The sequence below is a fragment of the Lissotriton vulgaris genome, chromosome 1_2 (genome assembly GCF_964263255.1).
Source record: "Lissotriton vulgaris chromosome 1_2, aLisVul1.2, whole genome shotgun sequence".
Taxonomy (NCBI): Eukaryota; Metazoa; Chordata; class Amphibia; order Caudata; family Salamandridae; genus Lissotriton; species Lissotriton vulgaris.
Genome location: NC_141686.1, coordinates 128,939,226 through 128,964,745, shown reverse-complemented (window position 1 = coordinate 128,964,745; position 25,520 = coordinate 128,939,226). Strand labels below are relative to the sequence as shown.

Sequence of the window (25,520 nt, the reverse complement as noted above, 5' to 3'; positions counted from 1 at the left end):
AGAATAAGCCATAAGCGAGGGGACAGGACAATGACTAGCATAACAGACTAGTTCCAAAGTTAGTAGTTGTATGACGACCTGAACGAGTCTGAAATGTCATCATCCCTTCAGCTGTCTGGTGTGAGAGCAGTAGCTGATGGGCTTTATGAGTAGGAATGGACAACATTCTAAGGAATATAAATGGTGCTGTTTAAACCAAATAATACTATGAATGTGCTAATTGTCTCTAGAGTTTATATCAACTTTATTTAGTATCTGTGTTATGCCAAGGATGTATATAAATCTAAAATTCATGACTTTGATCTATTTAGAACACATATTGCAGGGTGAGGGAACTTGTGCCTCCATGCCCATTCAAAGCTCATGGATTTCACATGGAGGTCAGTGTTTATTCCTTAAAACTGATCTTGGACAAAATGAAACGTGACAGCTGGTGGCCCTCCCACAAATGCATCCCCTAGTTTCATACTCAACAGATCCCTTCAAACGTATACAACCAAATAGCTAAACTCACAAACAACTATTGATTCATTCTCTAGAAGGCCAAGGAGCATTGGTGTAAATTTGCTTATAAGTATGATTAACATAAAAAATATTACACAGGAGCATTCCCCAAATAGCATCAGCTTAGGACACCAGCAAACTCCAGAAAGACAGACAAGCTGACGCTTAGAAAGCCCTAAACCCAACAGCTTACCTGTAAATGCTCCAAATTCCCTTTACCAAGAAACCAGCCTTAAGGTTTCAATCCTTCTTTGCAGAGTTTACTTGGGAATGGAACTTTCTTCACACATTAACTTTCTTACAGAACTTTACTGAACTAGTAGTTAACTCAATACACAGTTCTAAGACCAAACTGATGCCTGTTACTACCAATACATTTGGGCCGCAGCAAGAGAGCCGAAAATCATTCATCTCTCTCATGTTAGTACTTCCGAGGTATACCACAAAGTGCTCAATGTGAAGAGGTGTTAATCCATACAATAGTAAACTTTGCTTCACTTTATTCTTAGGGTTAGTAACAAGTACCCTGGTTCTTGCCACTTCCAGCTCACACACGTTTCCCTGTGCCTTCAACAGATCACACAGAGGAGCTATTGTATCCACTAATTCCCCAGCTACATCCTGAGGACTAAAAGAGAACAAGTTCTGCTACTTGTGTATCCAAAGCAGAGGGCAAGGCTAGTGGGAATACATGCATTTCTTTACCTGGCAGTGGGATTTGTGCACAGATGACGTCACAGATAGTAGGTCCTAAGGAATAAAAAAAAAAGATAATGCCAGTGTCATAAAACAGATCAATTATAGCATATCAAAGGGTTTAAACTGCGCTGCAGGCAGGCATCATGGTGTTCTACAATAGTCACCTTACACAACAGGTTACTGCATGTTACCCCCATACTGTATGATATGAGTAAAGGCTGAGCTGATACCAGGGGAATACCCACTAACTCATGTGATGGCACTGGTACAACTAATGGACAGAGTTGATCGGCTGTGGCTAAGCACAGAGTGCTTCATATACAATTGGTACATTTGAGGACACTCATCTCTCACCCATAACTTATCCAAACCCAACATGGTTCAAGGCACACCCCTTCCTTTAGACAAACTCTAATGCAAGGAGCAACTTCGTGCCCTGGGCACGTGTTCCTTTTAAGCACTTGTGCGTAACTGCGGGTAAACTATACAATTAAACTGAAACTCATTGGTCCAATGAGTTTCAGATTTATGGTATAGTTTACCAGGAGTTACGAAAAATTAAATAAACTTTCACACCTAAATAAACTCATTGCAACAAATCATCATAATTACAGAAAGAAAGACACATATTTGTCAAAAGCAATCAGTTCAAAACAAATATGATTCATATGTGTTTGAATTCCCTCACATCATTCTCACTTAACACAATCGAGCTCCCATTAAGAAATAACATGACACCGAAGCACCACATATCTGATGATCTCAGTGTCACTTCCTCACAAGTGACATATTTGATAAGTACTCTTTAAAGTAGCCCAACCTCTTTTCACCTCCCAAACTTTAACTTTACCAAATTGAAATCTTAGGGCCCGATTCACAGAACTAACTTAAAACAAAATCCTAAATTAACTACTTTTGATATTCACAGAAGTTAGCATTTTGTCTTAAGTTTGTCTTAAGACAGGCTTAAGACAGACTTAAGACAAAATCCTAACTTAAGTCTGTCTTAAGACAAACTTAAGACAAAATCCTAACTTCTGTGAATACCAAAAGTAGTAAGATTAGGATTTTGTCTTAAGTTAGTTCTGTGAATCGGGCCCAATGAAACCGGTGCCTAATCTGTGGGTCACAGAACTTTCTGAGATAGTATTGGATTGAGAAATTAAGATAACCCTTAAAGGATTTCTTTGGTTCATAGAAATCTGAGGCCATTCTCACCTTGCTAAGGGCATATTCACAAACCGTCAATGGAATATAACTAGGTTTTCTACGCTCTTGAGAATCCCACCGCTATGACGTTTTGGAAGTCATAAACTGCTAAAAGCTTTTCTGCTTCAAACTACAGAATTTGGAACCAAATATCTGTAGTTCAGTAGTGCTTCAAATTTGTCTATTTAAAGACCAGCATTCTGCGTGCAACATTTGTGAGAACTCTTTACTTTGCTAATCCGTTTAGTTGCTATTACTGATGTTAACTTGAAAATAGTTTCCTACCTTTCCTCACCCTTACCCTTTTCCTATAAAAAAAGTATATGTATATATATATATATATATATATATCAACCAAACAGCTTGTGGAATAAACACCCTTGGATTGTACCTGTGTTGGTGTTTTGTGGCAGCTGCTGAGAGCGTGCATCTTGCTGTTTGGTTTATCCGTTTTTCCGGCTGGCTTTACCGGAACGCACGCCACCTCCCTTGGGGCCTCCAGCACTCTGTCAGAGCGTTTGTTGGATGAATATATATATAGTTATATATATATATATATATATATATATATATATATATATATATATATATATTCACTGAAAAAACCATAGGTTATAGTCGATATATAGTTAGGAATTTGCATTTACAAAACCTTGAAAATTCAATGAAAAAACCATTGGTTTTAGGCCATATATAGTTAGGGATTTGCATTTACAAAACCTTATTTTACTCGCATAAAACCATTGAAATTCCATATATAGTTAGATGCGCTAACTATATATCGCGCACCCGCAATCCACTGCTGATGATGTCACATATTACATCATTCATGACATGGTCAGTGACATCACTGATGACGTCACTGATCACAACATCCAGTGACTGTATGTTTCTGTAAAGTTAAAATATGTCTTACATATTGAAGAATGAGTGGATGTATAAATGTCTGGATGAAGGATTTAGTAGGTGCATGACTGATTGTATGAGGGAGTGATTAAATGTGTCTCACTGAGTGCATGGGTTAGTGATTAAACTGTATTAATTTGTGCATCATTATATCTGTTGTTCTGTAAACTGCTGCATGTGTTGATCAGTAGCTATATGAATAACTATATGGGTTATTGATTGGTTGCTCAAGTATTTGTATGGGAGAGTGAGTATGTGTGTGAGTGGCTGGGAGGTGTGTGACTCTGTGCATAGATGTGTGAGCAGTTGATTCACTAGATGTATGGTTTCAAAAGTGCATGTGGAAACAGCTGTATGGGCGGTTGACTGTGTGCATGAGTGTATTGGTGAGTGAATGGATATCTCAGTGCTACATGTCAAAGTAAGTACATATGTAAAACACAGTACATGTGAGAGTTAACATATATAAATAACTGTGCATTAGAGCCAGTGAATGTGTGAGTGGCTGTATGGATCATTGTGAACTTTTATTAGGGATTATATAAGAGAGTAAATATGTGTTAGAATATGTTTCAATAAGTAAGGTGTGTATAACTGTATAGTTGAGGAATTGGAGGTGTGTTTGATTCTTTGCATGACTGTCTAGGTGTATGAGTAACTCCATGGATGAGTGACAATCTGTGAGTGTCTGTTTTCACTGAGTGTATCTAAGGATATATCAGAGTCTGTAGAGGTTCATCGTATTAACACATGAATGATGTCATCTGTGATGTTGTCAGTGATGTCATTTGAGTTGTCATCAGTGATGTCATCAGTGATGTCATTTGAGATGTCATCAGTGATGTCATTTGAGTTGTCATCAGTGATGTCATCAGTGATGTCACTGACCATGTCATGAATGATGTAATATGTGACATCATCAGCAGTGGATTGCGGGTGCGCAATATATAGTTAGCGCATCTAACTATATATGGAATTTCAATGGTTTTATGCGAGTAAAATAAGGTTTTGTAAATGCAAATCCCTAACTATATATGGCCTAAAACCAATGGTTTTTTCATTGAATTTTCAAGGTTTTGTAAATGCAAATTCCTAACTATATATCGACTATAACCTATGGTTTTTTCAGTGAATTTCAATGGTTTTTTAATAGCAAATATGAAAAGCTTTAAAATGTCAAGTACGTGATAGATAAAAACATTTTCGTATTTATGCACGCTGATGTGCTTTGAACGCTGCACCCCCCTTCCCCTCTCTTTTCTCTTAGGAGTACTCTCTCTTTGCAGATAGTGAAGGGTAGTTAACGCAGGCCTTTGCCCCGTTGTAATCCGTCGTGCCTGCTTCTCTCTCCATTTGATTGATTGTTATCCAAGCATTTACTGTTTTAGAATTGGTTCTCTTTGGTTCATTCTCTATTTACAAACAAGCACAGAGTCGCAATACTCTGTTTAGTCTTTGCAGATAGTGAAAAATCGTTTAAAAAAACAAATGGAATCGAGCAAAATCAGTAGGCCACTAATGGGATCTCTTTTTGACCTCGCTAAAATAGAAACATTAACCACAACCCCTCATGAGAAATACGAAACTAGTGAGATGAACTGAGCTCCACACCATGAGGGCTGCAAGACAGCTCGGCTCCGTCACCCATCCCGCCCAAAATAACGACAAACCCTATGCAAATATTAAAAATATAGACAACACACCAGCAAAGAAACAGGGTAAAACATTTTATTAAATAACTATTTACATAACGTTGGTTTATAAGATGATGTCAGTAGTGGACCGATGTGTGAATAGGTCGGAAGCAGCACAAGGCGCCAAGATCCGGATGGCAAGTCCTGGATGTTGGGTGCCATAGTTCAGAGTTCTGAGTTTGAGCCTTTTTCAATGCCTGTGCTTTGTTGTTTCCCCTCCATCAAAAACAAAAAAAATATATAAAACTGTGCAAAAATACAAAAAAATCAAAAAATGTTTACAAAAGCAGTGCTTGTAAGACTGTCTGAAGCTTATTTCCACCTACTGCAGCTTCACTATTCTCAAAGTAAGTGAGGGTCGTTTGTGGACCTGACTGCATTTGAAAAAAATGTTATATGGTACCTCCCTAAACCGCTTGACGGAGACCCCCGAGTGGCGGAGTGATGGCACGGACTCGGAGAAGACGCTTGGCTCCGACCCCCTCCCCAAGTCTTATAGCACTGGTGTAGCCTGAGATCGCCCCGACATAGGCGGCCGGCTCCCGGGGTCCGGCGGAACTTTTTGCCTTTTGATGACTCTTCTATTCTGGACTTTGTCCCACAATCCGTTTGACCTGAAGACACGCTGTAGTGGGGCGCCCCTTTACCGTTTTAGTTGCCATTCCGCCCGCTTTTGCTACACTGTGCCTCTTCCGCCATTCAGCTGTTTACCGCCCGCTATTGCGACTACAGCGTCTCGCTCACCATGTAGTTAAGTTGCTCCCGCTCTTGCGGTGCAGCGATAGGCGGCTGCCACAGGACTCTCAAAATGGCGGCCGGCTCTTCGGTTTTGGGCCTGGTCCACTAAAATGGCCCTGGGACACCTTGGAACTCGGACGCTTCCCTGATAGGGCTTGGGTCCCATTCTCGAAAGCGTCCCCTCAGCCGTGAAGATTCTACAAAAGTCTTGGGGGCCCCCGACTCCCGCAGGCTTCTGGTGGGGAGCGGCTGCCATGTCTGCTCGTGGAATGGCCACGACGGAGCTACGAGATGGTAGTGCTCTCATGCTGACGCCAGCTTTAGTCTGAAACATCCAGAAACACTGTAGACTACCAATTCGATCAGTTCCGGTAGCGCCCCAACATGACCCGGAAGAGAAGAACTTACCCTCCCCTCTTTGACTGATGGTTCTTGTTGCCTGTCCCCTCTGTTGTCATTTAACAGAACTTTTTGGACTGCTGAAAGGGGTTGTGTTCCGAACGCTGGTTGGTGGAGACATTTTGACTATATTCTTGACCTACGTTGTCGCGTAATGCGTTATATGACACGCCGCGTTAGCGCACCCGGAAGTGATCCGGGGCGCGGCGCGCAGCGCGTAACGTAAGCATAACAGGTCATGTGACTTGTTAATAAAACTTTTCATTGGTTCATTTTACTTTTGTTATTTTAATGATGAAAAGCTTGGTCATATGACCTAAAAATTACGCTTTTTATTGTTTTCGAACATTATTTTTTTTTAAACATATATGTTATAATATTCCAGGCTAATGTACTTTCCCGGAAAATTTACAACTGTCCTGCAAGTAAAATATATTCCTTTTTCGAGAAAAAGGGCGTTTCTTCGTTCCATGACGGAGCCGTTGAGTAAAAGAGACTCGGCCTGCTGTCTTAGTCGCCGATACGCCTGATTATCAGATTCTTATCGATCACTTTATGTTGCAGGAGTGGAAAACACAACTGCCCTTGACCATTTATCTTTACTGCGTTCCTACATATTATACCTTTTATCCGTCATGTAATTGGACTGCTTTATTTCACTTGCCTTTTACTGATTCGAAAACAGTGACTAAAAGTAAAAACTTTACCAATGTAAATACTACTACCGTGTTTTGTTTTAAAAACCTTTATTGTGAAAATGTCAGTATACAAATACGGGCCTATAACCACGTGGGCCGGCCACGGAGCAAACTGAAATCGTATATGATGAGGAGACATTTACACTGTAGAGGAACGTAACGAGCGGGCCATTAGGTTGCAAGAACTAAGGTGTCTAACAGTTGCGGAATCGGTGGACGTACATTTTGTAATTAAAATAAGACAGGGCCACTTACAATAAAATTTTCTAGATATACATTTGCGGGCAAGGAGTTACGAGTCCCATTTATACCGGCGCCATTTTGGGCGAGGCCGGGCAGGTCCAAGATATAGTCAAAATGTCTCCACCAACAATCGGCCAGACCAGAACCCCTTTCGGCCCTGTATGCTACAAGATGGTGTCTTCCATTCAGAAAATATTGTTGGCAGCATTTTGAAAGGAAACATAAACAGCCGTTCTCCTAGTGAGTCTCACATTGTTACATTTAGGAAGAATGTTGAAGAGTAATATGTGGAAAATCTGAAGCCATTTTTCTACAAACTCTCAATCAGCCTTGGATGGAAAAAAAAATCCTGAAGAATGTACACACTGAAAACCAATTTTTGTCTGTATAGCATCAACAGCAACGCTTGAGTCAGCTTTGTGTCAAGCCGCCATTTTCATTCAATCAATAGCGTCCCCCTGCACACATTCAGGGACCTGGTCGTGTCTTCAGATGAAACGGATTGTAGGACAAGAAGCAGAAAGGAAAAGGAAAAAAGTTCCGCCGGACCTCGGGAGCCGGCCGCCTATGTCATGTGCGACCTTTGGCCACACCAGGGCAATAGTGAAGCTGCAGCAGGTGCAAATAAGCTTCAGACAGTCTTACAAGCACTGCTCAGAACTCTCAACTATGGCACTCAACATCCAGGACTTGCCATTCGGATCTTGGCGCCTTGTGCTGGTTCCGACCTATTCACACATCGGTCCACTACTGACATCACCTCATAAGCCAACGGGGCACCCCACGCCGACTTTCGGCGCAGCATTGTAGGATGGCCACACCAGTGCGGCAACTTGCTGGCCACCACCTCGGTGCCATCCGGATCTCGGCGCGTTCGAGTCACTGTACCGCAAGAGTGACCGGAACTCAGCTGGACACGCCGTCTTTCGGCGCAGCATTGTAGGATGGCCACACCAGTGCGGCAACTTGCTGGACACCACCTCGGTGCCATCCGGATCTCGGCGCGTTCGAGTCACTGTACCGCAAGAGTGACCGCAACTCAGCTGGACACGCCGTCTTTCGGCGCAGCATTGTAGGATGGCCACACCAGTGCGGCAATTTGCTGGACACCACCTCGGTGCCATCCGGATCTCGGCGCGTTGTGCTGCCTTCGGCCTACTGTAGCCGCAAGTGCGGACGCAACTCAGTTGGATGGCGAGTGAAACGCTAAGGGGCGCCGCACTGCAGCCGAGGAGCCTCCATCTTGGGGGAGACCCACAGCCCCCACTGACTGACGCGACCTCACAGGCCAACGCCGACTTTCGGCGCAGCATTGTAGGATAGCCACACCAGTGCAGCAACTTGCTGGACACTAACTCGGTGCCATCCGGATCTCGGCGCGTTGTGCTGCCTTCGGCCTATTCGCACATCGGTCCACTACTGACGCCGCCTCACGTGCCAACGGATTTTCTACGCTTTTTGTAGCCCTGTGCCGCATAACAGGTCATGTGACTTGTTTATAAAACTTTTCATTGGTTCATTTTACTTTTGGTTTCCTAATGATGGAAGGCTTGGTCATATGACCTAAAAATAACACTTTTCATTGGTTTAGAACATTTTTTTTTCCCAAACGATGAAAGCCCCACCTTGTTTCTGGATGATTCAGACTGAAGCTGGCGTCAGCATGAGAGCACCACCATCTCGTGGCTCCGTCGTGGTCATTCCGCGAGCAATCATGGCAGCCGCTCCCCACCGGAAGCCTGCAGGAGTCGAGGGCCCCCAAGACTTTTGTAGAATCTTCACGGCTGAGGGGACGCTTTTCGAGAATGGAGCCCAAGCCCTAGCAGGCAAGCGTCCGAGTTCCAAGGTGTCCCAGGGCCATTTTAGTGGACCAGGCCCAAAACCGAAGAGCCGTCCGCCATTTTAAGAGTCATGCGGCAGCCGCCTATCGCTGCACTGCAAGAGTGGGAGCAACTCAACAACATGGTGAGCGAGACGCTGTAGCCGCAAGAGCGGGCGCAACTCAGCTGGATGGCCGCCACCTGGGGAGGCCCGTTCACGCCGCCTCCCCCACGCCCCCCCCCCCCCGGGTAGCCCCACGCCAATTTTCGGAGCAGCATTGTAGGATACCAAAACCAGTGCGGCAGTTTACTGGACATCACCTGGGTGCCATCAACATCTCAGCGCGTTCTGCTGCCTTGGGACTATTCGCACAACAGACCGCTACTGACGAGGCCTCCCTCCGCACCACCCTGGACGCCCCACGCTGTTTTTCTTTGCTGCATTGTAGGATCCCAAAAACCAGTGCGGCACCCAGGTGACATCACCTGGGTGCCGTCCAGAACTCAGCACGTTGTGCTGCCTTGGCACTATTCGCACAAAAGACAGCTTCTGACCATTGTTGCTTTTTTTTGTCAAAAATGTTTAAATGTTTGTTACAGTTTTTGTTCCGTTCGTTATATTTAAAAGTTAATAAAGTTTTATAATCCCACTTTGTTGGAGTGCTATATATTTTTAAAAAATCGGGTGAATGGGGCCTTGAATCGGGTTATTGTCATGTGTGGGCTTTGCAAGTGTACTGCTACAGGATCGGACATTTCAAACTCAAATGCACGTTCTTTTTCTTACCTTTCCGAAGCATGGAGCGCAATAGCAGGCAGAGAAAGGGTGATGCAAGTGTTGAACACTGCCTGGCCTGGCAAGTTGCTGGCAGTGCCCCCCCCCCCGCCCGCCCGCTCCTGAAAGAGGACACACCGCCGCCCCGAGTACTTCACAGATCTTTAAAAGACCATGCGCTTGTTCATGAGGCTTAAATGGTTTATCACCCCTTCTAGAACCCCTGCATCGACCCTCTGACGTTTCCTGGAACAATGACCACGTAACACAATACCAAGCCTTGTCAGCTGAAACCCCCGAGGAATCGTGGGGCATATTATCAAGGGGGTTTATCTCCGCTTTTTTGGCTTTAAAAGCCAAGAAAGCGGAGATAAAATTATCTCCCTATTACCAAGCTGTCGCTAACACCAGTTAGTGACAGCTAAAAGGAGATAGCGACCATCTTGGGCCCCGCTTTGCATGTCACTGATATTTATCACTAATGACATGCAAAGTGGGCGTGCCAAGATGTTAGCGACTGGAAACAGTCCCTAACATCGCTATCTCCTATTACCAACTTTTGGAGATATTCGCGCTAAGCACGAATATCTCAAAAAGCTAACACCTGCCCTGAGCAGTTCTTAGCCATGTTATCCAATGGGAGGTGGATAACATGGCTAAGAGCATTTGCTCGATAATGCATGAATATCGCTGACTTTTCAGCGATATTCATGCATTGCGGCCGTTTTTTATCGCATTTGCGATAAACCTTGCTAATAGCAAGGTTTATCTGCGATAAAAATCGCCGATGTGCGGCGATAATTTTTGTCTCTAAACAAGTTAGAGACAAAAATTATCGCTAGTTGTTGGTAATATGCCCCCGGGTTTTTGCTTGCAGAAATCGGGAGGCGGGAGACTAGCACTGAAATCAGTAGTCTCACGCCTGAATCGGGAGGGTTGGCATGTCTCGATTCTCTACAGCTGGGGCCATAAACTACATCCGCAGGGCTAGGTGATAGCCTGGGACCGGCCTGGCATCTAAAATGGCTGCCGTGCACGACAAAATTGTGGCATTGGAAAAAAGGCAAGATGGCGCAGACAATGTTTATCAATAAGGATTCATTTATAACAAAATATTTTATCGCACTGACAAATTGGCGGTCAACACTTCCTGATTTCCATCGAATCGAACGTTAACAGACGTCACGCAGCAAAAAAAAAAAAAAAGCTCACGCACAGCCGCTGGAAGAGATGTATCAACATATATGAGCCTCCTCAGCCACCCTCAGGAAACATAGGGGATTAGGATACGTCTCCCGCACCCCCTTTACCTAGTAATTTAATTAAAACGTAGCACAACATGGCGAATTCCCGTTTCGCTACCAGTTTGCGGCCTAGTTCGCGGCCCGTGAAGCGCTTCTACCGTGAAAAATCATTTTTTTTTTATTTTCCCCACGGGACCCTTTAATAACCCCAACAACATTCCTAGGGGGTCAAGAGGGGTATACCTTGCCCCCTTTTATTAAATTCCCCCTTCGTTTTTCACCTCTTCTTCTCTCTCGATCCTACCGAGAGATAAGATGGCGGCCGCTCCGGACTGTTAAGAATGTTGACAGACACCGGAAAGCCAATCAGCTTTCTGCGCGCAAACTTCCGTTTCGCGAAAAGTAAGCGAACCGGAGCGCAGCCCGGAGCGCTGTTACAGATATATATCTTGTTTTGAACGTTAATTTCTCAAAAACTACTGGAGCACATATATTGAGACCTAGCAAAGGCACATCGGGCTAACAGTCCCTACAATTTTGCCAAGTTTCGTGCAAATCCATTCAGCCGCTCGAGCTAAAAGTGAGTCCAACCGCCCTATGGAAATTAACATGGGAAAAACGCGTTTTGGGACCCCCCTTTTTTCTCGGCCCCCCCCCTCGACAAAACCCCCCCAAATTTTCAAGGGCTGCTCAGAAACAAAATGTGCCATTTTCCTGAAAATTTCAGCCGATTCCGTCCACAAACGTCAAAGTTATTAGACATAGAATTTTCAAAAATCCCATAGGGAATAAATCCTAACTATATATACCTACTGGCGATAGCCAGTAGGTAATATATATATATATATATGTTTTCAGCAAAGAACCTTCAATGAAGAAGACGCCGCACACTACTTCGATTGTTGATCTTTAATTTATTTTCTGTAGGTACAAACCATTTGTAACCGTGATCAGGGACAGCTCTTGTCCGAAACGCGTAGGTGGGGAACCTACAGAAAATAAATTAAAGATCATCAATCGAAGTAGTGTGTGGTGTCTTCTTCATTGAAGGTTCTTTGCTGAAAACATTGTTTGCGAGGGTGTCCTGAACCTCGCCGCCAGCACCAGCCACTAAGCCGCTCCTCTCGCTTTGGGACATTTGCTAGTACAATATATATATATATATATATATATATATATATATATATATTTATATATATATATATATATATATATATATATATATATATACGCGGAAACTCCAAACACCACTTCCGAGTCAGACGGGAGTCAGACCTGCAAGGAAACATAGGAAACGGACCACCAAATGCGCTTCAGAGGTTCTTTATTTCAAGAAAGTCGGTCCAAACTCGCCTTACTGCATCAAATCCAAAAACTTGAACAGACAAGCATAGACCCAGGTTTTCTTAGTGCATTATTTAATATTGCCAATGCCGCCATGACGCGTTTCGGGAGATCCCTCCCTTGATCACATGACATCTCATTGATTTTTTGTATCGCTTTTAAAGTGCCAGTGCCGTGCAACCTCTTATAGACATAGTAAAAATACTTTTCACGTACATGTCTTTCTAGTGTTATTCATAACAGCTTAAATGCTTGATTATTTATCCATTTTTCCAACTTCTTCATTGAATAAATATTATATTTACAAACTTGTAGCAGCATAAATGCTTAAAAAGACCATTCATTTTCAACGATGTCAATAAACACCAAATCTCATTAGTAGAATATGTGAATAAATAAATGTGCAAAAGTGTATTAGTGCATATATAATAATCTATTTCCACGATAGTCTGAATATGACTATTACTAATAAAGTGAATGAAGTGCTAGACTCTTTTAAAGTGTAATGAAAGGGCTACAGGACATCAAATATACTATTTTCATTTCATCAAGGGTTGATTCAGTTAAAAACCATTATTAATATCAAGAAGTATTTGCTAATATATATACTTTCTATTTAACAATCTTTAAAATCAATCCCTAATTTAATAAAATATATAAATAGTAATATCCTAAAATCCATTTCCCAAATTAAAAGAATCTAAGCAGTGGAGAAAGTGAAATAAAATATCATAGTCAATTCGATACATTGTCCAATTCATCAGGCATGGTACTCATATTCCTTCCAACTGATATATATACATATCCACATAAATAAATATAGAAAAATGCTATATATTCATGTTAGGCACAGTAAAATGGCATTTTTATAGGAAGGTATACAAATCCTCAGTGTTATTCAACCCATTAGGTTGTTTGGAGTCGAATCTTAGGATATATGATGTTTCTAGGCTCCTCAATCTAGCCTCCCTATTCCCGCCTCTCTTAGTAGGAAGTATGGCACCTATCACAAAATATTTGAGGAATTTGGGATCGCTATTGTGACTTAGCTTGAAGTGCCTGGCAACCGGATAGCTCTCATCATTGTTACAGATTGTACGAATGTGCTGTAAAATTCTCTTATGAGCTGGCAATTTCGTACTCCATATATATTTTAAGTTACAGCTACAGGTGAGCACATAAACGGAATAATCTGTTTTGCACGTCAAGTGCAAATTGATTTTGCCAACTCCCGGATCAAATGCTGTTTTATAGCAGGTGGTGCTTTCTCCATATTGACATGCTTTACAGACAGAGCATTTAAGAAGCCTTTTCTAGCTTTTAACCAGGAATTTTTAGGTCTAGCTTCTATACTGCTTCTAACCAGTGAGGACCCCATGCTATTTGTTTTTCTGAATGAAATCGAAGGATTAGTAGGTAAAATACCTCCTATTACTGGGTCACTTTTTATGATAGACCAATTTTTTCTAACAATTCCTCTGATCTGTTTTTGTTGTCTGGAAAAGTTAAGAATAAGCCTAACTGGTTCTTCCGGTCCTTCTTTTTTGCTATGTCTATTATTATATCTCAGCAGATCCTTTCTACACAATGATTTAGATTTATTGATTGCTGACTCAATCACCTCAGAACTGTACCCCTTGCATTCTTTTTATTTTGTATTGCAATCTTCATCTTCGCTACAAATCCGTCTTATACGGAGCATTTCTCCATACGGAATGCTCCTAATTAAATGGGACGGATGAGCACTTGAGGCATGCAATAAGGTATTGCCTGCCGTGGGTTTCCGATATAGGGTAGTTGTCAGTTCATTCCCCTTCACCTCAATTTGAACATCCATAAAGGTTACCATAGACCTACTAATTTCTGCTGTGAAGTGCAGGTTGACTGTATTGTCATTCAACTTTTCAATGAACTTAGATGCACTGTCAAGATCTGCATCCCAAATTATAAACAAATCATCAATGTAGCGCAGCCAAGTAACTACACTCCTATTATATGCTTGTTCATGTTGTTGCCTTAGGACCAGCTCCTCCCACCAACCAATACATAAACAGGCGTAACTGGGGGAGAAGCTGGCCTCCATAGCAACACCCTGAATCTGCTGGTACATTATACCATCAAATAAGAAAAATGTATTATCTAGGCAGAATTGAAGCATTTTAAAAATCATCTTGGAGTGTTGAGCAAAGGATATTGGCCTGTTGACCAGAAAGTACTCGACGGCTCTCAAACCATCTTGGTTCTTGATACATGTATATAAACTAGAAACATCGAGTGCCAACATTAAGAAGGAAGGTTTCCATTTTATGTGCTGTATTTTGCTTAGAAAGTCCCTTGTATCCTGCACAAATGATTTGAGACCTTTGACAAAGTCCTGCAAGAAAAAGTCTATATATCTTGATAGATTTTCCAACAGGCCATCACATGCTGCTATAATAGGACGTCCCGGAGGCTTATTTGGATTTTTATGTATTTTAGGTACAAAATACATAACCGGAACCATAGGGTGTTCTACCTTTAAAAATTTGAATTCATTCATATTCAATAACCCCAAACTTTTCCAAGCTAGCAATTGTGCAAACAGTGCTTCCTGTGTGTCTTTGAACTTCGTATATGCAACCTTCCGGTAACATTCAATGCTGTTCAACTGGCTGTAAGCCTCCTCCATGTAGTCATTATGTGGCCATAACACCAAATTTCCTCCCTTATCAGAGTTCCTTATGATTATCTGCTCATTGTGTTTCAATTTGTTAATCAGCTATGTTAGACCTGTCAGCCCTAGGGTGGTCTTTCCCTGTGATTTTTTGCCCTTGCCTAATTTTTCCCACCTTCTTTTTGTTGGTCCATAGGTCTTCAGGCACCTTTTCATAGCTAAACTGTGTTAGGGTGCAGGTGCTCTCTACTTCAAACATGGCTGCCACTGGCCCCTGCTACTGCAGCGTGGTCTTTTAGTGTAGCACCCTAGCTGCCAGGAGCAGGCTGGATCCCCATACAATGTTGCAGGGCCAGCCACCAAGCCCCTGTCCATAGGTAGAGTGGGGAAGCTCCTGGAACCTTCCAGAAGGAAGGCAGGCAGGCCTGCTTTTTGCCGCCTTAGAGAGTGGTCACCTGACCTGGGCATATATAAGCAAGGGAGGGAACTTTTCTAGTCAGTTGGGGCATCACTGACCTGGGGAACCCACGCAGGAGTTTTAGGCGGGAGGGCCTAGTTAGGAACCTATGCTACTGGGGGTGACAGGATTGAGGTGCTGCCTCTTAAGCTGGGTGAGGTGTCCTAAGCTAGCCCCCTGATCTGGCCCAGTGGAAGGGAACTCCAGGGTCCATCTGCAGTGACTGAGGAGAAATTCAGCAAGCCTTTAACTCACACCCCCCCCCCCTCTTCAACTTCAAGTAACCAGCAACTAAGGGCGCAGAACCATCCGAGCGCCAAGAAGTTTTCTTCCCTTTGATCAGAGACTGCTGGGGAATCGACCAGGTACTGGACTGTGCGGCCCTGCGCACCCCCTGCCTGCAGTGGGCCCATCTTGCCCCACTTGTCTTCTCCCCTGACTGAACTGCTCTGCTGTCCCTCCTGAATTGTGTGAAAAACGCTATATCCTGAACCCCCCTGGTCAGCGCTGTGGTTGAGACTGTCTGTCCTGTCAGGAGGCTGGAGGTCGCCTTCCCTCCTGCCGACCCAATCTGCTGAGTGACTGTGAGAGAAATGCTCTATTCTGACCCCCACTGCTCAGCGCTGTGTCCGAGATTGTCCCTAGGGGCCCCCCCCCTGGTGACCCACGCTGTGAAACCCCAAGCGCTTCCCGGGACCGGGGCTCGCGCTGTACCTTGGCGCCTCGAGGCCCCAGAGGAGAGTTGCCCCTGAGGCGTCAGCGCCGCCCATACGACGCCTCAGAGGCGCTGCTGACCTGTCCTGGGGCCGCCTGCCCCGCGCTGTGACTAGCTCCGACACTGAGCCCCCTCGGCGGCCCCCGGTGCCAGGAGAGGGCCGCTGCATGGAGATCGCCGGGCCGCGGTAGGCCTGAAGCCTGCCTAGGCCCCGTCACGTGAGCGGGAGCGCCGCCGCGTCATCGGACGCGCCTCCGCCCAAGCAGCACCATCATTGGCTGTTACCGCCGGGCCCCGCTGACAAGGCCCGGCGCTTGGGAAAGCCGCGCCTCACCTCGGAGGAGGGCCGCGGAGCCAGAAAGCCCCCTCTGGTTGTGCCCGACACGCCGATCTCGCTCCGGCCGCGGCGCTGGTGCCCAGAAGTCACAGCTGCACCGCGCCAGGCCGAGTGAGGCCCTAGGAGGGTCGAATACCCCTCCCCTTTACCAGCGACTACGCAAGGGCCCCGGAGGGCCGAAGAGCCCCAGGTAACCCCCGGGGAGGAGGGCGGTAGGCCCGAGGTCGTCCCTCCCCACGGGTGAACTCAGACTGGGCCCCGTTGGGCCCCCACCTATTGTGCCTCGAGTGTTCAGGAGGCTTGGGGACAGACCTTTGCCCTCCTACATTGTTCTGCTAAACAAGAGTTTTAGGCCTGGAGCCTGTCATTGAATTGTGGGGAGATATTACACAGTCAGATAATCCACTTCAGTGATTGGTAGTGTTTAGTGGCCGACTTAGGTGGATAGTAAGTTCATGTTTCCTGAGATGTTTTCATGCCTGCTATAAGATGATGACCTTTTCCCTGTACTGAATTTCTTGCAGGGGTGGGCTTCTACAGTTCCTGAGGGGACTGATCTGTGATACTTATTGGTTCATTCTAGTGTTATTCTGATGGTCTGATTCTGGGTCACAAGACTCTCAGTATTCACAAGAAGAAATGCTTGTGTTTGTTTCCTACAGGTTAATCTAGGATCTATGAAATTACCTTTTTGCCTGCTGAGTAGCATAACGTGACAGGCTGTGTTCTTTGAAGTTTTCTGTTGTACTGAATGTACTTGATGAAATGTTTTATCACTTTCCAGGAAGTGCAATTTGGAAGGCGTTCATGAGAGGTTTTAATGTGGTACTTTAATGCAATGCTAATGAGTTGCTAATGCATGATTTGCTCTAATCTAAAATCTATATAAAAGATCTTGATTTACAAATACAACTAATGGCGTGGTCTCCATTATTGCGCCCACTTCATGTCACATTGGCTGCCTTCCTGCTCGTGCCATGCTACCCCCTGGAGAGCTGGTGGTCCCAGTTCTTACAAGCTGCCAATACTGCCTTTCATGATTCGTAACTTTCTTTTTCAAATTTGTAGTTATATTACTGAGTTTCTTGACTTGTGCCCCAGTTGCTCACTAAAAACATCGATTGAGTCACATGCCATTCAAATTTTGATTTTTGTTTAAAAGACGTGATGGGTTTAACATTAGTTCCCAATATTTGTGATGGCTGAATATCAGATTCATTTTGTGATGGATTCTTTCTCAAACCTTCCAACCCCTTCATTTCATATAGGTCATAATCAGTTCCATCTAGTCCCCGTAGAGCTGGATTCTATGGTGTCATCATCTCCGCATTATCTGCCTGGGTACCTCGTAATTGGTGGAACTTTTTAATTTCAATTTTCGTATGAATCTATATATATCGGCTCGGGTTTGGGTGTAGCTGAAATTTGATTCTGGGCAATAGGACAAGCCAAGTGACAAAGGCTGCTGTTCAGCCGCAGAGAGGTCAATGCCAGCTAAATTGATGATGGTATTTTTATTCCCAGGTCCGAGTTGTCAACATGAAGACCTGTCGTCATTTCATCATTTATTTGCGTGCTCTGCCCCTTCCTCGTTTGACTGTTCCTTCTCCTGGCTTGCCTACGGGCCCTCCTCCTCCTTGTTGTCCTGTTTTGTTTGGTCCCTTGGTTCGCGACCTTAAAGTGTCCCTGCAGCTGCTTTTTAAAATCTCCAAGTCTTCCCCCAACGTGAGCTTGATGTTGGTTTGTATCGGCCTCGTTCCTAGATTATCGGATTACGATCCGCTATCAACTGCAGAGCTGAAATCTGAGGCTGATGGGGATTCCGTTGTCATTTGATTTGCTCGCATTTCAGCCTGGCCCGATCCCTGCCCAATTCGTTTGTTAGCCGTGGCCATTCGCATTGAGTCATATCTTCTAGCGAAGGTGAAAATCTGTCCATTCATATAATCATCCCGGTCACGTCTTAATTTGTAACTTTTTCTGTTTATTATTTTTTCATCTTCTTTTGTGAGAGTACCTCCCTCTCCTCCACCATTTTGGTTTTAAACTGAGGATCACCTTGTGGTTCTATCTCCTTTTCTAAGAGCTCGATTTTTTCCTGTAGCAATTTTCTATCAATCTCTGCATAACGTACTAATATTTCCACTAGTTTTCGAGAAGATTCCAAATTGCATTCCCCCCATTCTGCCATCATTGCTGGATTGGGGGACTCGTAACTAAGGGCAATCATGATGCGGAGGCCTCTTGGTATCCTGCCCACATCCAGATATTGCTGGAGGGACCTCGCCTCCCACCATTTCGCTTGCTCCTGACGTTTTAACTCTTCCAGAGCTCTGAAACTGTCCCTAAGCCCCATTACACATTACTTTTGGACATATATATATATATATGTCCTGATCACTCCACTACCGGGCGGCTTATGCAATTTCACAAATGGAGCACGGACCACAGTTCAGTGCTCAGAATCTTCTTTATTAGTTCCAAACTCTGCTGCCATTATGCGTTTCGGCACCAAAATAATGTATATATAATATACACACACACTGTCATGAGTGTTACTATGAATGCTGTGATTTTAGGTGGTATAATGGATTTAATATGAAAGGGTATTAGCACTGCTTGGAGAAAGGTTGACTTACAGCTAATGTACATTGACAACTGAGTTCACTGCACTGCGGACAGCGGTGCGTGAAGTATAATAATTTTAAGGTGCTGCGTAAATTATAAATCTAAGGCATAAATATACCATCAGAATTTCTAATGTTTGTGTTGTTTAAGTTTGGTTTGCATAGAAAGAATAAATAACGCTTTCCTAACCATAGCTAAGCTTGAACCTTTGTGTTTTTTTATTAAATATGTGTATAAACTTTTACAAGTCATAGCTTGACCAAATTTTATGATGCTCAGCACATCATTCCATTTCACTGTGCCTCACTTTCCTTGACCAACCAATTTGAATGGACCTTGGAGTACTTTGGTTTCATACAGGCACTATACCAAAACCTTACTTGAGCGTTTACAGTTCAATAGACAATAATGTTGCTTTAAATCCAAAATTGATATGTAGTGCATAGGACAAGTTGGTATTTCATGGAAACATTGTCAGACCGAGGGGTTACTGAATGTTTCTGCGTTTAATGTTAAAGACCATTACTATAATTAAAAGTCACTCAACACAGTGGTGTTATGTAATGTAATAAATGAAAACAAAAAGGCTAAAGAATTTTTTAAAATTAATTTTAAAGGGTGTATGATTTACAAGTTTGTTAAACAAGGAAGAGGGGGGGCTTGTGTATGATTTACAAGCCAAGTCTTTTCATGGCCTGGCTCGTGCTTTAGTTCCCTGGCTCGGCTCGCTATATGAATTTGCAGGTCTCTCCACTTGTACACCTCCAAGCGGACTCCTTTGCCCATCGTTGTGAAACTCAACAGTAGTCTCCAAGTAGAGGCTTCCAATTTGTTTCAATTTAAGTTCATAAATGTAAACCAAATTGTGGATTCATTGATCAGACTATGAATTCCCTTCACATTACGAGCTACTTTTAGGAGTTTCAGATATCGCCCACCAAATTTGTGTGGATCATTTGAATACCTCAGATCAGCTTCCTGTCATACAGCATGTTGGAAAACTCTACAGATCTAACACTAACATCTGCTGGGGAACTGGGGTCAGTGGTCACTCAGAGATAAAGGTATCCTTTAATAAAATTTTCAGGGAGCGAGGGGATGTCTGACAAATTGGTAGGATTTGGAAATGTGTTGAGGCTGTGGGTAACAGAGGCACTGTATGACACTTCACAATTTTATTCACAAAATCGGAGAGGAAATAGCATTTTTCTTACCTCCTGAAGCCGGTCGACATACATCCGACAGGTCTCCAGGTCACAGTCTCCACGCATCACGACAATACCTAGGGGGATAGCTGGAAAGACATGGAACAGATGAGTCAAACCACAACATTACATTACCCTTTGAGCTACCTTTCATGGCCGATGGAAGCCCTCCAGTCAAAGAAGCTCACTCTCTCAAATCTCTCACAAGAAACACACCTCAATCTCCATTCCTTGGCCATCCATTTCTAGGGAGGTCCTCCATTTATTCCCAGATAACAATAGGGGTAAAAGGGTGAAAGCCAATGTCACTATAAGATGTCACGGGTGGCTGCCTGTCAGAAGTATGAACAGATGGAGAAGAAGCAAAGCAGTGTCCTGTGCTTGGCACAAAGGGGGAGGATGGCAGGAAGGGAAGATATAGGAATGAGGCTTCAGCGGAGATGTTAAGCCTCTGGCCACAGAGGGATCTAAACACACACACATGTCAACATTCTCCACACTACACAAGCACAAATGAACAACTCTGTGACACAATATTGTTAACGGGTGACAGTGCAGAGCGGTCAGTGAACAGTATTTTTAATGTGGGACAGTAAGAAAATATGTTGGAAAGAGAACATAGTGCAAAATGTTATTAATCTCAAATATATAACCGTGCGAGGAGATTTAAAGGCTATAATCAAAAGCACCGTGAGAAGAACAGTAATGTATATACAGTAACTATTCTATCACAAGAGATTTGTATTAGAATAAAGTGTTGTTGGACATACAGTAAAAATGGGATATTGGCTAACGTCTTTCTAAAAATAATTTCTTATTGGGCCACATAATAAGCCAAATCATAGTCTGCAAAATGTACCTGATCTTGAGCTGAGGAAGATGGCCACCCGCCACAGATAAGAACCAACAATATGCCACAGAATGTGCCCATTACTGTGACACTAAATAGTGGCATCTTTGTTCAGCACAAAAGCCTGCGTTCTGGCATTAACTATGACCATCACCCAGCCAAATAATAAAGGAGTTGTTATGCCATTTGATGTGGTTATTTTTTTTACCAGAGTTTTATATAGCGCTAACTTGACCCGAAAGAATTTGCTATCAGAGCGCTTTACATGAGTACCGGTTGAGTTACATAAGGACACATTCATTTTTGTTAAGCACGGGTAAATTACGTGATTGTCCCAGAATTACAGGATGTTGAGCATCACTGCTGAGACTCCAACTCGGTTCCCCAGATTTGAGGTCGACCGCCACATACTCTTCCCCAATACTGATTAGTGGGTGTTTCTCCGCCATGAGTGCAAAGACATCTGCAGTGATAAATCCAGTGCAAGAGCTGGGAAGTGGGTGTTCCAACGTTTTTATTGCCTTGGACATTTGAGAACCCCCATAAACATATTCACAAACTCCTCTCTGACCCCATTCCACCATTGAAATGGTCAGAGATGTACTCAACAGAGAGAAGTAAATTCCCATATAAAGAGGAACAGATCACCTCTGACTTGCTGGAAGTTTTTTTTCCCAGATAAACATTTATTTTTTATTTTTGGATAAAACCTGCATTTGCACAAGTACAATAGGAACCTTTAAGAAAAGTGAAATCTTGTTCCCATAAGTACACCTGGAAACCTCCACCAGATGCAGTTTTCTGTGCATGATTCTGGGAATGTTTGTGACACTCAGCTAGAGATGCAAATCTCTGCCAGTACTTTATCAAGCTGGTGGTTCTCTTGCAGCTGGCCCACTGTAACTATATTTCTGGCTGGTGGCTTCTGATGCTGTTGGGCAGGCAGTTCTAAAGCTGTAGGTTTCCAAAGCTGCTGAACAGGCAGCTGTCTAACAGCTGGTCCACAAGAAAAATGTTCTGACAGTAGGCTTCCTATGCTGTTGAGCAGGTGATTGTCTAGCAGCTGGTCCACCAGTACTATATTTCTGATAGCAGGCTTCCGATGTTGTTGAGCAGGGGATTGTCTAGCAGCTGGCCCACCAGTACTATATTTCTGTCTTGCTCTCAGATGGTTCTCTAGGAGCTGGTCCGCCAATACTATATTTCTGAAAGTAGGCTTCCGATGTTGTTGAGCAGGGGGATTGTCTAGCAGCTGGCCCACCAGTACTATATTTATGTCTTGCCCTCAGATGGTTCTCTAGGAGCTGGTCCGCCAATACTATATTTCTGAAAGTAGGCTTCCGATGCTGTTGAGCAGGTGATTGTCTAGCAGCTGGTCCACCAGTTCTATATTTCTGGCTACCTTCCGATGATGTTGAGGAGGTGATTGTCTAGCAGCTGGTCCACTAGTTCTATATTTTTGGCTACCTTCCGATGCTGTTGAGCAGGTGATTGTCTAGCAGCTGGTCAGTCCACCAGTACTATATTTCTAGCTACCTTCCGATGCTGTTGAGCAGGTGATTGTCTAGCAGCTGGTCAGTCCACCAGTACTATATTTCTAGCTACCTTCCGATGCTGTTGAGCAGGTGATTGTCTAGCAGCTGGTCAGTCCACCAGTACTATATTTCTAGCTACCTTCCGATGCTGTTGAGCAGGTGATTGTCTAGCAGCTGGTCCACCAGTACTATATTTCTGGCTTGCTCTCAGGTGGTTCTCAATGTGCTGGTGCATCAGAACTATATTTCGAAAGTAGGCTTCAATGCTGTTGAGCAGGTGATTGTCTAGCAGCTGGTCCACCAGTACTATATTTCTGGCTTGCTCTCAGGTGGTTCTCTAGCAGTTAGTCCACTTGCATTGTTTCTGGCCTCTGATGCTATTGAGCAGGTAGCTCTCTACCAACTGGTCCACAAGCACTATATTTCTGATAGCAGGCTTCCGATGCTGTTGAGCAGGTGATTGTCTAGCAGCTGGTCCACCAGTACTGTATTTCTGATAGCAGGCTTCAGATGCTGTTGAGCAGGTGACTGTCTAGCAGCTGCCCCTCTAGCACTATATTTCTGATAGCAGGATTGCGAAGCTGTTGAGCAGGTGATCGTCTAGCAGCTGGTCCACCAGTACTGTATTTCTGATAGCAGGCTTCCAATGCTGTTGAGCAGGTGATTGTCTAGCAGCTGGTCCACCAGTACTATATTTCTGGCTTGCTCTCAGGTGGTTCTCTAGGAGCTGGTCCACCAGTTCTATATTTCTGAAAGTAGGCTTCCGATGCTGTTGAGCAGGTGATTGTCTAGCAGCTGGTCCACCAGTACTATATTTCTGGCTACCTTCCGATGATGTTGAGGAGGTGATTGTCTAGCAGCTGGTCCACCAGTACTATATTTCTGGCTACCTTCCGATGATGTTGAGGAGGTGATTGTCTAGCAGCTGGTCCACCAGTACTATATTTCTGGCCACCTTCTGATGTTGTTGAGCAGGTGGTTATTCAGCAGTAGGCTTCCAAAAGTGTTCAGAAGGCTGGTCTCTAGCAGTTAGTCCACTCACACTGTTTCTGGCCTCTGATGCTATTGAGCAGGTAGCTCTCTACCAACTGGTCCACCAGCACTATATTTCTGATAGCCGGCTTCCGATGCTGTTGAGCAGGTGACTGTCTAGCAGCTGTCCCACCAGCACTATATTTCTGATAGCAGGTTTGCGACGCTGTTGAGCAGGTGATTGTCTAGCAGCTGGTCCACCAGTACTGTATTTCTGATAGCAGGCTTCCGATGCTGTTGAGCAGGTGATTGTCTAGCAGCTGGTCCACCAGTACTATATTTCTGGATCCCTTCCGATGTTGTTGAGCAGGTGGTTATTCAGCAGTAGGCTTCCAAAAGTGTTCAGAAGGCTGGTCTCTAGCAGTTAGTCCACTCGCACTGTTTCTGGCCTCTGATGCTATTGAGCAGGTAGCTCTCTACCAACTGGTCCACCAGCACTATATTTCTGATAGCCGGCTTCCGATGCTGTTGAGCAGGTGACTGTCTAGCAGCTGGTCCACCAGTACTGTATTTCTGATAGCAGGTTCCCGATGCTGTTGAGCAGGTGACTGTCTAGCAGCTGGTCCACCAGCACTATATTTCTGATAGCAAACGTCTAATACAGTTGAACAGGTGATTGTCTAGCAGCTGGTGCACCAGTACTATATTTCTGGCTTTCCCTACTGTTGATCAGGTGGTTCTCTAGGAGCTGGTCCAAAAGTGCTAAATTTCTAATAGTAGACGTCTGATACAGTTGAACAGGTGATGGTCTAGCAGCTGGTCCACCAGATTGTTTCTGGCTTCTGATGCTATTTAGCAGCCGGCTCTCTAGCAACGGGTTGACCAGTACTATATTTCCGACAAAAGGCTTCCGATTCTGTTGAGCAGGTATTTGTCTAACTGCTGGTCCACCAGTACTATGTTTCCGAATCAGCTGAGGTTCTGCCATCGGAAAGACATCGTTTTCACCACCTCGAAGCAAGTGTCGAAAATGAGATGTGGGCGGTCTGGTAACCTCACAATTTTTCCCAGGTTTCAAGTTACCACCAACTGGCAAATGAGGCTCTAGCCCGGTTTCTGAAGTGGGATATTTTAAACTAAAAGCACAATAACAAGTAAGAAAGTGCTGGAAACGTAGTAGAAATGGAGAGATCAGGAGAAAAGGAGGACTGGGCGGGAAATTCTGCTCCGCTTGTGGAGTTTTACCCACTTCGTGCTCCTCGTAGCGCACAGAGTTCTGAAAAACTGTACTCTGTTTAGTGAAGCAACGTTAAGTTGGCGAGCGAGGAAAATCTTACACCAGACCACCTCCCAGTAAGATTTCTCAATGCGGGCAGTCTCGGATGGTCGCTACTGTTCACGTTAAGAAACCTTCCATTCACGTTGAGGAAGCCACGCCTTGAGTAGAACATATACTCGAGCAGCAAAAAGAAGCAGCGCCCTCTTGCGCTGCACATGGTGTCATTCGTGCGGATTTACCAGTACGGGACAAACACCGGGTTCTAAAAATCAACATGAATGCACTCCGCCGTTTGTGGGACTCGTAGCGCAGCAGAGTTTTTTGGTCACTTTGTGGAGTTCTGCCTAGAGAAAATGAAATACAGGAAAGAGAGCATGTCAATGTCAATTAGAGACTGAGGAGGTTAAAGAAAAAGGGAATGATAACAAGAAAGGGAGAAAATGGTGAAAGGTGGAAGAGTATGAGGCAGCCACCAGGGTCTCACTGCAGAGTAGAAAAAGGAAAGATGATGAGAAAGGAAGGAAGTAAAGATAAAAGAGATGTGAAAAGGGAGCAGAACAAAAATAGAGAAACATGAGGAAAAGAAGTGAGCTATCAGAAACAAAGAAATGAAGAA

At 44.0% G+C, this 25,520-nt stretch overlaps 1 protein-coding gene across 2 annotated transcripts in view; it reads right to left on the bottom strand.

Annotated features, from left to right (window-relative positions):
* The window catches only part of DGKI (diacylglycerol kinase iota), a 689,048-nt gene that overhangs the window by 234,926 nt on the left and 428,602 nt on the right, over nt 1-25,520 (bottom strand). For both annotated transcript variants that reach the window (XM_086952973.1, XM_086952974.1), the window contains 2 exons: nt 20,278-20,357; nt 1,210-1,254 (listed from right to left, as the gene is read on the bottom strand). In XM_086952973.1, coding sequence (XP_086809099.1) covers nt 1,210-1,254; nt 20,278-20,357 — 125 coding nt within the window. The remainder of the gene's footprint in view (nt 1-1,209; nt 1,255-20,277; nt 20,358-25,520) is intronic.